Here is a 13,896-nt window from a genome sequence, read left to right as displayed (position 1 = left end):
TTCAGCTCTTCCCCTCTTCAGCTCTTCTCTTCTCCTCTTCAGCTCTTCTCCTCTTCAGCTCTTCTCTTCTCCTCTTCAGCTCTTCTCCTCTTCAGCTCTTCTCCTATTTTCCTCTTCAGCTCTTCTCCTCTTCAGCTCTTCTCCTCTTCTCCTCTTCAGCTCTTCTCCTCTTCAGCTCTTCTCCTCTTCAGCTCTTCAGTTCTTCTCCTCTTCAGCTCTTCTCCTCTTCAGCTCTTCTCCTCTTCAGCTCTTCAGTTCTTCTCCTCTTCAGCTCTTCTCCTCTTCAGCTCTTCTCCTCTTCAGCTCTTCTCCTCTTCAGCTCTTCTCCTCTTCTCTTCAGCTCTTCTCCTCTTCAGCTCTTCTCCTCTTCAGCTCTTCTCCTCTTCAGCTCTTCTCCTCTTCAGCTCTTCTCCTCTTCAGCTCTTCTCCTCTTCAGCTCTTCTCCTCTTCAGCTCTTCTCCTCTTCTCCTCTTCTCCTCTTCTCCTCTTCAGCTCTTCCCCTCTTCAGCTCTTCTCTTCTCCTCTTCTCCTCTTCAGCTCTTCTCCTCTTCAGCTCTTCTCTTCTCCTCTTCTCCTCTTCAGCTCTTCTCCTCTTCAGCTCTTCTCCTATTTTCCTCTTCAGCTCTTCTCCTCTTCAGCTCTTCTCCTCTTCAGCTCTTCTCCTCTTCAGCTCTTCTCCTCTTCAGCTCTTCTCCTCTTCAGCTCTTCAGTTCTTCTCCTCTTCAGCTCTTCTCCTCTTCAGCTCTTCTCCTCTTCTCTTCAGCTCTTCTCCTCTTCAGCTCTTCAGCTCTTCTCCTCTTCAGCTCTTCTCCTCTTCAGCTCTTCTCTTCTCCTCTTCAGCTCTTCTCCTCTTCAGCTCTTCTCCTCTTCAGCTCGTCTCCTCTTCAGCTCTTCTCCTCTTCAGCTCTTCTCCTCTTCAGCTCTTCTCCTCTTCTCCTCTACAGTTCTTTAGGGATTTTAGCAAACAGAAGATGCTTGCCTGCTTCTGTTCCGTAGATACTGAAATATTCTACATCTGACTTCTCGGTGGAAAGTGCGCCTCACGTGGTCACCAGCAGAAATAGCGCAACTCGCAAATTCTTTTCATGTCTAGAGCAGTGAGCCAATTACATAGCTGGGAATGGTACAATATTGCTGTGGGCGGAGCTCCGCCTCTACAAAAAAGCCTTGTAAAAAGATTAGAATGCCGAGTGCCTGGAAAAGCAGTAAAAGCCGAGAGAAACATTGTATTACATTTGTATCCAGATTTTCCAATCAAAGAGTTTCCAAAGCCAGAACCATTTCTTTATCATACTGTCACACCGTCATACTGTCACACTATCATACTGTCACACCGTCATACTGTCACTCCATCATACTGTCACACCGTCCTACTGTCATACTGTCACTCCATCATACTGTCATACTGTCACTCCATCATACTGTCACACCGTCCTACTGTCATACTGTCACTCCATCATACTGTCACACCGTAATACTGTCATACTGTCCCTCCATCATACTGTCACACCGTCCTACTGTCACACCGTCATACTGTCACTCCATCATACTGTCATACTGTCACATCATCGTACTGTCACACTGTCATACTGTCACACCATTATACTGTCAGACCATCATACTGTCCTACTGTCACACCGTCCTACTGTCACACTGTCATATTTTCACACGGTCGTACCATCATATTGTCACACCATCATACTGTCACAGCATCAAACTGTCATACCATCATACTGTTATACCATCATACTGTCACACCATCATACTGTCATACTGTCACACCATCGTTCTGTCACACCATCATACTGTCACACCATCATTCTGTCATACTGTCACACCGTCCTACTGTCACACTGTCATATTTTCACATGGTCATACCATCATATTGTCACACCATCATACTGTCACAGCATCATACTGTCACACCGTCATACTGTCACATCATCATACTGTCACACCATTGTATTGTCATACTGTCACACCGTCCTACTGTCATACTGTCACACCATCATACTGTCACAACCGTCATACTGTCACACCATTGTACTGTCACACCATCGTACTGTCATACTGTGACACCGTCCTACTGTCACACCGTCCTACTGTCACACTGTCATACTGTCACACCATCATACTGTCATACCATCATACTGTCACAACATCATACTGTCACAACATCATATTGTCAGACCATCATACTGTCACACCGTCATACTGTCACTCCATCATAATGTCACATCATCATATTGTCATACCATCATACTGTCACACCATCATACTGTCACATTGACATAGTACCACACTGTCATACAGCCACATCACAACATCATAGTGTCATACTGTCACACCTCCATACTCACTGTCCTTCCTTCATACTGTCACACCCTCTGTGACATGGCAACAAACTGTCATACCACCATACTGTCACACTGTCATGGGTTCTTTCTCTTGCAGGTTCGTGTTTTCACCTTCTCAGTCGGTCAGCACAATTACGATGTCACCCCCTTGCAGTGGATGGCGTGCGCCAATAAGGGTGAGTGCGGTGTTTGGGTAGAATGGCGAATGTGCGGCGTTCCTCCATGGAGCGGGCGGTGTTCCTTTCCACACATTGACTCCTCAGAAATTACAATTTAATTGAATTTTGGATTTAATTACAAATGATCATTTTAAGCCCTGAAGAAGGTGAAGGTGAAGCCCTTCCCCGGACTGTCGGGTTTATTTTATCCAGTAAACTTCCCATACCGGTATCACGCTTCTGGAATATTTGAACCCACTGAACCTAGAATTATACCTAAAAGCGGGTTACCTGTAGAGCGGTTCATTCACCGCCATCAGAGAGGGAGCAGCCGGAGACTGGGATCCGGTGACTTTTCACCGTGCCGTGTCTGATGATCCGCCTACACAAAGGAGAATTTATCTTTTAGATTTACATCAATTAATCCCGGATTTGTATTGGTCCACAACTCCCACACACCCGCCAGATAACGTTGGCAATATTATCTTTACTGAGCCACATTGGGGGGATTTACTAAAACCAGAGAATCCAAAATCTGGTGCAACTCTGCACAGAAACCAATCAGCTTCCAGGTTTTATAGTCAAAGCTTCATTGAAGAAGCTGAAGTTAGAAGCTGATTGCCATGCACAGCTGCACCAGATTTTGCTCTCTCCATTTTTAGTAATTGTATTCCATGCAGTGCTACATCTTCCAGCTGCTAAAAATTGGCAGTTAAAGGGTCCCTAAATACAAAAATGTCACACTTTGCAGATTACCAGTCCTGAGATGCGGTGGCTGCGTTTATTTCCCTCCTTTTTGACTAGGGCAGCTTGTACTTTTTTTGTTGAACCAGCGGGTGAACGAACGGTGCTATAGCCGGCAGCACTGATCGATCGGGAAAAACCTGACAGGCAGGTTGTACATAAGTCAGTCCGCAGATCGGCTTCTGTACAGCCAGGTTGCCTATACGTGGATTGAAATTTGTCTGGTCCCTGCTGAACCGGCCAAATTTTCATTAATGTATGGCCGCCTTAAAGCAATTGTATATGAAATTAAAAAAAAAAAATAACAAACATCACTATACTTACCTGCTCTGTGCAATAGAATTGCACAGAGTGGCCCCGAACCTCCTCTTTTTGGGTCCCCCGCTGGAAGCTTCTGTCTCCTCCTATCTGTCCAGTGCCCCCACGGGAAGCCGCTTCCCATGGGGGCACTCCTGCGTGCTCGCTCCCGAGCCTTGCTGCTGCACCCATTGGCACAGTCGGGGATTCAGCCCCGCCCCCTCATCACTGGAGTTGATTGACAGGAGCAGGAGCCAATGGCTCCTGCTGCTATCAACCTGCCCAATCAGGAGGGAGATGATGGATACACTTTAATTTTCTTCAATAGTAACAATTCTGAGTGATGTCATCACATGTGTGCATATCTATACATTACTATATAGTGTTCTTTTATTGGGTGGCAGCTATACATTTCCCCATTATACATATACAGGGAAAGCTTCCTGCTTAGTAGATCTGTACAGTGACGTCACCGCTCCTCGCTCTCCCTGCACATCTTCCACTCTGCTTGGGGTTTTTAAAAAACGATATCCTCAATATTAATTGTTTTCTCATTGTTTCCAGGGTACTATTTTGAAATCCCGTCCATTGGAGCGATCCGGATAAACACTCAGGTATGTGGAACGCACAGCTATTCTGGGAAGTCAGGATGATTATTCAGGGAATGCAATGATCAGCAAGGTTGTGCAAAGTGCGGACTTCACTAGCAACCAATAACAGCACAGAGAGCCATGAAATATACATGCTGATTGGCTGCTTGTTATAACTGCACCCGTTAGTACAGAAAAGGGGCGGGCTGACAACTCACGGGGCCCCCGGGAAAAAGAAGATCATGGGACCCCCTGTGTCCCCGCCCACACTCAAGCCCCACCTACATATTGCACTACCCAAATTACATGCGTTTGTCACAGAATGGGGGTGGGACAGAGAGAAGGGGTGGTAGAGAAAAGAGAGAGAGACAGAGGAGGGGTGAGTGGGTTAGAAGGGGGGTGAGAAAGAATGGGATGAAAGAGAGGGGGGCTGAGAGAGAGAAGGGGCGAAAGAGGAGGAGTGTTAGAGAGGGGGAAGGGAGCGGGGGTGAGAGAGAGGGAGAGGAGTGAAAGAGAGAGGGGGGGGAGAAGGGGTTGAGAGAGAGAGGGAGTGAGACAGGGAGTGGGGGGGTGAGAGCGAGGGAGAGTGGGTGAGAGAAAGAGGGGGGTGAGAGGGGTGAGAAAGGGGGGGGGGGGTAGGAGAGAGAGAGGGGATGAGAAGATTGTAAGAGAGAGGGGGGGGTGAGAGAGATATGGGGGTTAGAAAGAGAGAGAGGGGGATGTGAGAGGGTGAGGGGGAGAGAGAGGGGTGAAGGGGGGGGTGAGAGGGGGTGGGGGTGAGAGAGAGGGAGGCGGGTGAGAGAGAGAAGGTGTGAGAAAGAGTGGGGTGGGGGGGGGTGACAGGGATGAGAAAGTGTGGTTTAGGGGGTGAGAGATGGGTGAGAGAGAGAGCAAGAGGGGGTGAGAGAGGGAGAGGAGAGAGAGGTGAGGGGGGTGGGAGAGGGAGGGGGGTGTCAGCAGTCCCTCCCTCCTATGCCCCCTGTCCCAGTCACTGTCTATGGGTAGGTGTGTGTAATGCCCAGTACCTTCCTGCCAGCAGTAGGAAGACGTTCATAATGACCGCCAGCAGGCAGGGCTCCATCTCATTCCGGTGACGATGGGGGGTGCTGTGCTCCTTCCATCCAACAGATCTATTTGGTGTGACAGCCGGACTGTCCCGAGTAGCGGCCTTGGCTGCCTGCACCTCCTGCATGTCCTCTTCTTCTGGGCCATGTTGAGATGGCACTCGGAGGCGGGTGCTGTCAGTCATCCTGCTCGCTGTTCAAGAATCCGAGGCCTTCGCTCCCCTCACCTGCCGCCACCGAACCTGGACTCTCTGTGACCGGGCCCCTACTGGCCCCGGCCTTCAGGCAGTGCCCAACTGCCCGAGTGGTCAGTCTGCCCCTGGTACAGAGTGTATATAAGGAGCTCCTCAGAGGACATACTTGAATGACTGGTGGAGAATTTATCCCCTGTAAGCCTTTTCTTTCTCTATTTGCGATAGCTCTGATGTGCCCATTATGAGGGGTTCCCACCATCCCTGTGGTGAGTTCCCGGTCTGTACACCTGCTGTGCCCATTATGATGGGTTCCCACCATCCCTGTGCTGAGTTTCCAGGTCTGTTTACCCGCTGTGCCCAATATGAGGGGCTCCTTCCATCCCTGTGCTAAGTTCCCAGGGTTTGTACACCTGCTGTGCCCATCATGATGGGTTCCCAGCATCCCTGTGCTGAGTTCCCGGGTCTGCACACCTGTTGTGCCCATTATGAGTAGTTCCCATCATCCCTGTGCTGATTCCCTTGTTCTGAACACCTGCTGTGCCCATTATGAGGGGTTCCCACCATCCCTGTGCTGAGTTTCCAGGTCTGAGCACCTGCTGTGCCCATTATGAGGGGTTTCCATCATCCCTGTGCTGAGTTCCCAGCTCGGCACACCTGTTGTGCCCATTATGAGGGGTTTCCATCATCCCTGTGCTGAGTTCCCAGCTCGGCACACCTGTTGTGCCCATTATGAGGGGTTCCCCCCATCCCTGTGCTGATTTCCTTGATCTGAACACCTGCTGCGCCCATTATGAGGGGTTACCACTATTGCTGTGCTGATTTCCTTGGTCTGTATACCTGCTGTGCCCATTATGAGGGGTTCCCAAAATCCATGCGCTAAGCTCCCGGGTCTGTACATCTGCTGTGCCCATTTGAAGGGTTCCCACCGTCCCTGTGTTGAGTTCCAGGAAATGTACCAGGAAAAGCTAGAAAGCCGCAAGGTGGAATCTGTAGAGCTCGCAAATGGGTGGGTGGATGACAAACCAGGAACTGGCAGGAAGATCTCAGCTCCAGAGTCCCCAAGAGACATCTCAATGGCTAACTCAACCCGCCAGACTCCCCCAGTTGCTGTGTTTTAGATTAACTGCCCCTTTAATTTGTGTCTTGCTGTGTTTCAGGAATATCTCGATGTTCTTGGACGTCCGATGGTTCTTGCTGGGAATGAGGCCAAGCAGGTCCAATGGACGAACGTTTATCAGGACGCCCTGGTGAGTACCGGGACACCACCTCCTTTTTATCACCAAAGATTTATGGCGGTTGTCAGGCTAACGTCTCCTTGTCATGGTTTGTTCCCACCCCCACCCACTCAATGCTATTACAAAATCTCCCACCCACAACTCCATATGACATCACAGCCCCTCGCCCATAAGTATTCAGAATGGCTAGATGTTCCGTGTACATAAGGCACATATGTGTAGGCGTGAATGCTGGTCTTCCTGATAAGAAAGCTCAGCATTGTCTCTGCACTCATTGGCTAATATGTGGCATTGTTATGGCCAGAATAATAGGATGTGAGTTTGGTGACTGATCAGCATCCATAGGGAGCAGAAAATTCCCCTTTGCATACCGCAGATCCTGATTGGTTCCTTGGGCTGCCCCTCCCAGTCTCAGTGCCGCTGATATGAAAACAGATTCAAGTACTACTGATAGCTGTATGTAAAGAATTTGGCTTTTTTTCCTTGCAGGGGCTGGGCTTGGTGGTGACCGGAACACTTCCGGTGTTTAATCTGACGACCGACGACTCCGGGAATCCGGGAAAGGTGAGATACTTGTATTTGGTCTTCCCTACTCACCCCACCTTATCAACATGTTAAAGGATATAAAAAAAAAACCTTTTCCATTTTCATGATTATATCAGAGCTAGTGATGTCATCACTGGGTCTCTGTGCTTCTCTATGCAGTGCAGACAGATTGTGTCTGGTGGGAGGGGCCAGTAGGGGCTGTACATAGCTTCTTGAAAACATCAGCACCCTGCCCCAGTACTCCTCTCAAAATCCTGATGCAAGGAATGGAAGGTGTTATGAAAAAATAGAAATGCCTTGATGGGTGGATGTGAGTCTGGAAATCTGGGGGTTCCTAGGTAAACAGTATTGGCATAGGTAACAACCATATTTGATCCTAAGCCTCCATGTTTGGAAGAACTGAATTCCATTGAATGAAATGGGTGGGTCAGGGACAGTCAGGCTGGGAAGGAAATCTCAGTCTGCAGTGAAATCAAAATAAGCAATTTCAGTACAGCAGTGAAGACTGAAGGGGAAGGCTGGGGGTCAGCCCCTGTCATAAACCCCTCATTTTCTTCATAAGTTTATCCCAGCACCAGCTGATTATCCCATCACCAGCTGAAAACAGTTGTCTACATCAGGGCAGATACAGCATTTATGATCAGCACACCTGGATCTTTGTATAATACGCCTTTTTTTTAGGCAAAGTGCAAGTCACAGAGAAAGTGCAGCAGTTGGGGGCTCGTCCGGGACTCCCGCATAAAGGAAATGTGACCTAGACCCTGATGAAGTCCTGTGTGACACCTAAAACGTTATTTTTGTAACACAGGCCCTAATGAATTCCTGTGTGAACCCCTGAAACTTTCTTTTTGTATCATAGACCCGGATAAATTCCCATGTGACCCCTGAATGTTCTTTTTGTAACATAGACCCTGATGAAGTCCTGTGTGACCCACTAAACATTCTTTTTGTAACATAGATCCTGACAAACTCCTTTGTGACCCTCCAAACATTCTTTTTGTAACATAGACCCTGACAAAGTCCTGTGTGACCCTCAAAATGTTCTTGTTGTAACACAGACCCTGATGAAGTCCTGTGTGACCTCAAAACATTATTTTTGTAATCTAGACTTTGATAAAGTCCTGTGTGACCCCAAAATGTTCTTTTTGTAATATAGACCCTGATATGGTCTTGTGTCACCCCTGTAACATTCTTTTTGTAACATAGACCCGGATGAAGTTCCTTGTGACCCCCGAAACTTTTTCTTTGTAACATAGACCCTCATGTAGTTCCGTGTGACCACGAAAACTTTTTTTGTAACGTAGACCTTGATGAAGCCACATGTGACCCCTAAAATGTTCTTTTTGTAATCAATACCCTAAGAAGTCCTTTGTGACCCCAAAATGTTTTTTGTAATATAGACCCTAATGAAATCCTGTGTAACCCCAAGACATTCTTTTTGTAACATAGACCCTGATAAAGTTCTGTGTCACCCCTGTAACATTCTTTTTGTAACATAGACCCTGATGAAGTCCTGTGTGACCCACAAAATGTTCTTTTTGTAACATAGACCCGGATGAAGTTCATTGTGAACCGTGAAACATTTTGTTTGTAAAATAGACCCGCATGTAGTCCCGTGTCACCACCGAAATGTTTTTTTGTAACATAGACCTTGATGAAGTCACATGTGACCCCTGAAATGAAACATTATTTTTTGTAACATAGACCCTGATAAGGTCCTGTGTCACCCCTGTAACATTCTTTTTTAACATAGGAACTGATGAAGTCCTGTGTGACCCCCAAAGTGCTCTTTTTGTAATATAGAACCTGATGAAGTCCTGTGTGACCCCCAAAGCTTTCATTTTGTAATATAGAACCTGATAAAGTCCTGTGTAACCCCAAAACATTATTTTTGTAATATAGACCATGGTAAAGTCCTGTGTGACCCCAAAACTTTATTTTTGTATTATAGACCATGATGAAGTTTTGTGTGACTCCAAAACATTCTATTTGTATTATAGACCCTGATGAAGTCTTGTGTGACCCCCAAAACATCCTTTTTGTAATATAGACAATGAGAAGTCCTGTGTGACCGCCAAAACATTCTTTTTGTAACATAGACCCTGTTGAAGTCCTGTGTGACCACCAAAACATTATTTTTTTGTAATCAAGACCCTGATGAAGTCCTGTGTGATCCCAAAATGTTCATTTCGTAATATAGACCCTGGTGAAGTCCTGTGTGATCCCTGAAATTTTCATTTTGTAACATAAATCCTGTATCGCCCACAGAACATTCTTTTTGCCTCATAGACCCTGATAAAGTCCTGTGTGACCTCAAAACATTATTTTTGTAATATAGACCCTGATGAAGTCCCTTGTGACCCCTGAAACGTTCTTTTTGTAACATAGACCTTGATGAAGTCCCATGTGACCCAGAAACATTGTTCATTTTTGTGACTTGCACTATACTTCAATGAAATAAGTATTTGAAGTATTTTATATGCTGGCGACATATTCTGTATTTTACGCCATTCTCTGGCTGCTGCAGCACCCCCAGGAGGAGGTGCAGACCAGTATAGCATGCCGTAAACATTTCCTAACTTTGTCTGGGTCAGCTCCGCAGATGGAGACGGTGAGAAATCAAAGCACAATATTTCAGGCCCCCAAGCACGTCACGGTTGGATTTGCGGTTAAAATATACGGCACGCGTCCTTGTAAATCCTCCCGAGTGAATTGCTGATTAGCGAAGGCGTTTGATGTTTCCTTGGCGAAGAACTAGTAATGAATTGCGATGCAGCTTTTGCTGCAGGAAGATGCAGGAAGGTTCAATGCAGATGTCAGATCGCTGCGCTGCATCGGAGTGCGGTATAAAAAAAAAAGAAAAATCCAGTCTGTGTTTTATTTTTTTTCTCTGACGCACATCAAAGGGTCTCTCGGGTAGGGATGGCGCCTCATGGAGTCGTAATGGTAAAGGTTTAATACAGAGAGAGACTTATTCTTCATACACACACTATATTACCAAAAGTATTGGGACGCCTGCCTTTACACACATATGAACTTTAATGGCATCCCAGTCTTAGTCCGTAGGGTTCAATATTGAGTTGGCCCACCCTTTGCAGCTATAACAGCTTCAACTCTTCTGGGAAGGCCGTCCACAAGGTTTAGGAGTGTCTATGGGAATGTTTGACCATTCTTCCAGAAGCGCATTTGTGAGGTCAGGCACTGATGTTGGACGAGAAGGCCTGGCTCGCAGTCTTCTCTCTTATTCATCCCAAAGGTGTTCCTTACACCTTTAGCAAAATCTCCCCTTCTCCTAGGACATATCCATACCCCTGTTGAAATCCCCCAACCCCTCCCAGCATAAATCTTTGCCCCCCCATCCCCCCTCCCAGCTCTCTCTGCAAATCCTCCCCCGCCCCCACTGCACAAATGGATCCCCCAAGAAAATCACTCCTCCTTGCACAAATCCTCTCCCCTTCAAATTTCCACTCCCAGTACACATCCTCTCCCCCTAATGCAAATCCCTTCCTCTCAGCAAAAACTCTCCGCCCTCCTAGGATAAATCTGCCCCCCCACCCACCCAACCAATCCAATTTCCCCTCCTAGCACTGATACATCCCAATCATCCCTACTAGCACAAATTCCCCCCAAAAAAAGAAAAATGATTCCTCCAAGCACAAGTCTCTTCCCCCTCCAGTCATATTCCCCCTTCCAACACAACACAAATCGCCTCAAATCACAACTCCTAGCACCCCTCCCCCCAATTTCCCTTTCTAGAACAATTTATACCCCCTGACACCTGTCAGATTCCCCCTTCCAACACAAATCCCCCTCCAAATCACAACTCCTAGCTAACCGCCCCCCCCCCCCCCCAATTTCCCCTCCCAGAACAATTCATACCCCCTGCCACCATTCAGATTCCCCCTTCCAACACAAACCCCCCCAAATCTCAACTCCTAGCACACCGCCACCACCCCCCCCCCCCCCAATTTCCCCTTTTAGAACAATTTATACCCCCTGACACAAGTCATATTCCCCCTTCCAACACAAATCCCCCCAAATCACAACTCCCAACAACCCCTCCCCCTCAAATTTCCTCTTCTAGAACAATTTATACCCCCTGACACAAGTCATATTCCCCCTTCCAACACAAATCCCCCTCCAAATCACAACTCCTAGCTAACCCCCCCCCCACCCCCAATTTCCCCTCCCAGAACAATTTATACCCCCCCCCCCCTGCCACCATTCAGATTCCCCCTTCCAACACAATTCCCCCCAAATCACAACTCCTAGCACCCCCCCCCCCCATTTCCCCTCCCCTCCCAGAACAATTCATACCCCCTGACACCTGTCAGATTCCCCCTTCCAACACAAATCCCCCAAATCACAACTCCTAGCACCCCCCCCCTCCAATTTCCCTTTCTAGAACAATTCATACCCCCTGACACCTGTCAGATTCCCCCTTCCAACTCAATTCCCCCCAAATCACAACTCCTAGCACCCCCCCCCCCCCATTTCCCCTCCCAGAACAATTCATACCCCCTGACACCTTTCAGATTCCCCCTTCCAACACAAATCCCCCAAATCACAACTCCTAGCACCCCCCCCCCCAATTTCCCTTTCTAGAACAATTCATACCCCCTGACACCTGTCAAATTCCCCCTTCCAGCACAAATCCCCCTCCAAATCACAACTCCTAGCTACCCCCCCCCCCCATTTCCCCCTCCCAGAGCAATTCATACCCCCAGACACCTGTCAGATTCCCCCTTCCAACATAAATCCAATGAAATGGTCAGGGCCAGGGACAGGCAGGCTTGGAATGAACCTCGGATCTTGGTGGATATCCCCCACCCAGGAAATGAGGCGGGTTCTATCTGACTTGCTGCAGCTTCTAATGCACATTGTGAGAAGCTTGCAGTGTGCGGTGAAATCAGAGGAAGCCGTTTCAGTCCAGGAGAGGAGAATTGTGCAAGATTGAAGGTGGGGGGGGGGGGGGGAGGATTTAATACTAGGAACACAAATGGCAGTAAAACCCAACAGAGGATCTAACCCCTCATGCTAAACCCATAACTAAAAGTCAAAGCTGAGCTGTAGATTCCCTGGATGCCTGTTCAGGTGTTGATTGTTCTTCTCCTCCACCTGCAGAGTCGGCAGAACCAGCTCATTCTCGGTGTGATGGGCATTGATGTGGCGCTGGAAGATATCCAGAAGCTGATGCCGCGATACAGCGTAAGTTCAGCCAAAGGACGCAGCGTTCTAGGATCTGATGATCGGATTGGATTGGGGGGGGGGAGGAGGGGGATTCAGTGCCAGTTAATGACTTGCCATGGCGCGGGGCTGGGATTGGGGGGGGGGATTCATAGCTTGTGAATAACTGGCTGGAGGGGGGGTGGAGGGTATAGGGGGGGATTTAGTGCCGGTGTATGACTGGCCTAGGGGGGGGTTCCAATGCCGGTGAATAACTGGCTGGAGGGGGGGGGGTGGAGGGGATGGGGGGGTTTAATGCTAGTGAATGACTGACCTGGGGGGGGGGGGGTTCAATGGCGGTAAATAACTGGCTTAAGGGGGGGGGGTTCAGTGCCGGTGAACGACTGACCTGGGGGGGGGGGTGTAGTGCCCGTGAATGACTGGCCTGGAGGGGGGTTTAGTGCTGGTGAATGACTGGCTGAGGGGGGGAAGGGGGAGATTTAGTGCCGATGTATGACTGGCCTGGGGGAAGGGGGGATTCAGTGCCAGTGAATGACTGGCTGGGGGGGTGGGGTGGAGGGGATGGGGGGGGGGGGATTTAGTGCCAGTTCATGACTGGCCGTGGTGGTGGAGGTGGGGCTGGGGCTGATGGGGGTCAGTGTGCACGCCATTTATATGAAATGGTGAATAACTGGCTGGGACGGGGGGGATTCAATGCCGGTGAATGACTGGCCTGGGGGGGGGATTCGATACCGGTGAATACCTGGCTTAAGGGGGATGGAGGGGATGAGGGGGGATTCAGTGCCGGTGAACTACTGGCCGGGGGGGGGGGGATTTAGTGCTGATGAATGACTGGCTGGGGGGATGGGGGGGAGATTTAGTGCAAGTTCATGACTGGCTGTGGCGGGGGAGGGGGGGGGGGGCTGTGGCTGATGGGGGATAGTGTGCACGCCATTTATATGAAATGGTGAATAACTGGCTGGAAGGGGGGTGGAGGGGATGTGGGAGGCTATTCAATGCCAGTGAATGACTGGCCTGGGGGGGGATTCAATGGTGGTGAATAACTGGCTTAAGGGGGGGTGGAGGGGATGGGGGGGATTCAATGCCGGTGAATGACTGGCCTGGGGGGGGGGGGGGGGGGATTTAGTGCCAGTTAATGACTGGCCTGGGGGGGATTTAGTGCCCATGAATGACTGGGGGGGGGGGGTTCAGTGCCGGTGAATGACTGGCTGGGGGGGTGGGGTGGAGGGGATGGGGGGGGGGGATTTTGTGGCAGTTAATGACTGGCCATTGCGGGGGATGGGGGGCTGGGGCTTATCGGGGGATGGTGTGTACGCCATTTATATGAAACGGTATTTTCTATATAGTATTATATTTATTATATATAGGGAAGTTCTCTCCGGGAACAAAGCCATAAATATGTAACATTGTTTCTCTCCTTCAGTTGGGTGCCAATGGATACATGTTTGCCATCGATCTGAACGGATATGTTCTGCTCCACCCAAACCTGAAGCCACAAGTAAGACTTCTCATCTCTGATTGGCT

General features: G+C 48.9%; 1 protein-coding gene across 8 annotated transcripts in view; it reads left to right on the top strand.

Moving 5' to 3' along the window:
* CACNA2D2 (calcium voltage-gated channel auxiliary subunit alpha2delta 2) overlaps window positions 1-13,896 on the top strand; it is a 354,828-nt gene that overhangs the window by 266,260 nt on the left and 74,672 nt on the right. For all 8 annotated transcript variants that reach the window (XR_014225571.1, XM_082265447.1, XM_082265445.1 and 5 more), the window contains exons 13-18: window positions 2,455-2,533; window positions 4,121-4,170; window positions 6,562-6,651; window positions 7,129-7,203; window positions 12,310-12,393; window positions 13,796-13,870. Coding sequence is in view for 7 of the 8 variants with exons in the window: in XM_082265447.1 (XP_082121573.1) it covers window positions 2,455-2,533; window positions 4,121-4,170; window positions 6,562-6,651; window positions 7,129-7,203; window positions 12,310-12,393; window positions 13,796-13,870 (453 nt within the window). In the remaining variant the exon portion in view is untranslated. The remainder of the gene's footprint in view (window positions 1-2,454; window positions 2,534-4,120; window positions 4,171-6,561; window positions 6,652-7,128; window positions 7,204-12,309; window positions 12,394-13,795; window positions 13,871-13,896) is intronic.

The sequence above is a fragment of the Pelophylax lessonae genome (genome assembly GCF_965119305.1).
Source record: "Pelophylax lessonae genome assembly, chromosome: 8".
Taxonomy (NCBI): Eukaryota; Metazoa; Chordata; class Amphibia; order Anura; family Ranidae; genus Pelophylax; species Pelophylax lessonae.
This window is presented reverse-complemented; position numbering and strand designations above follow the sequence as displayed.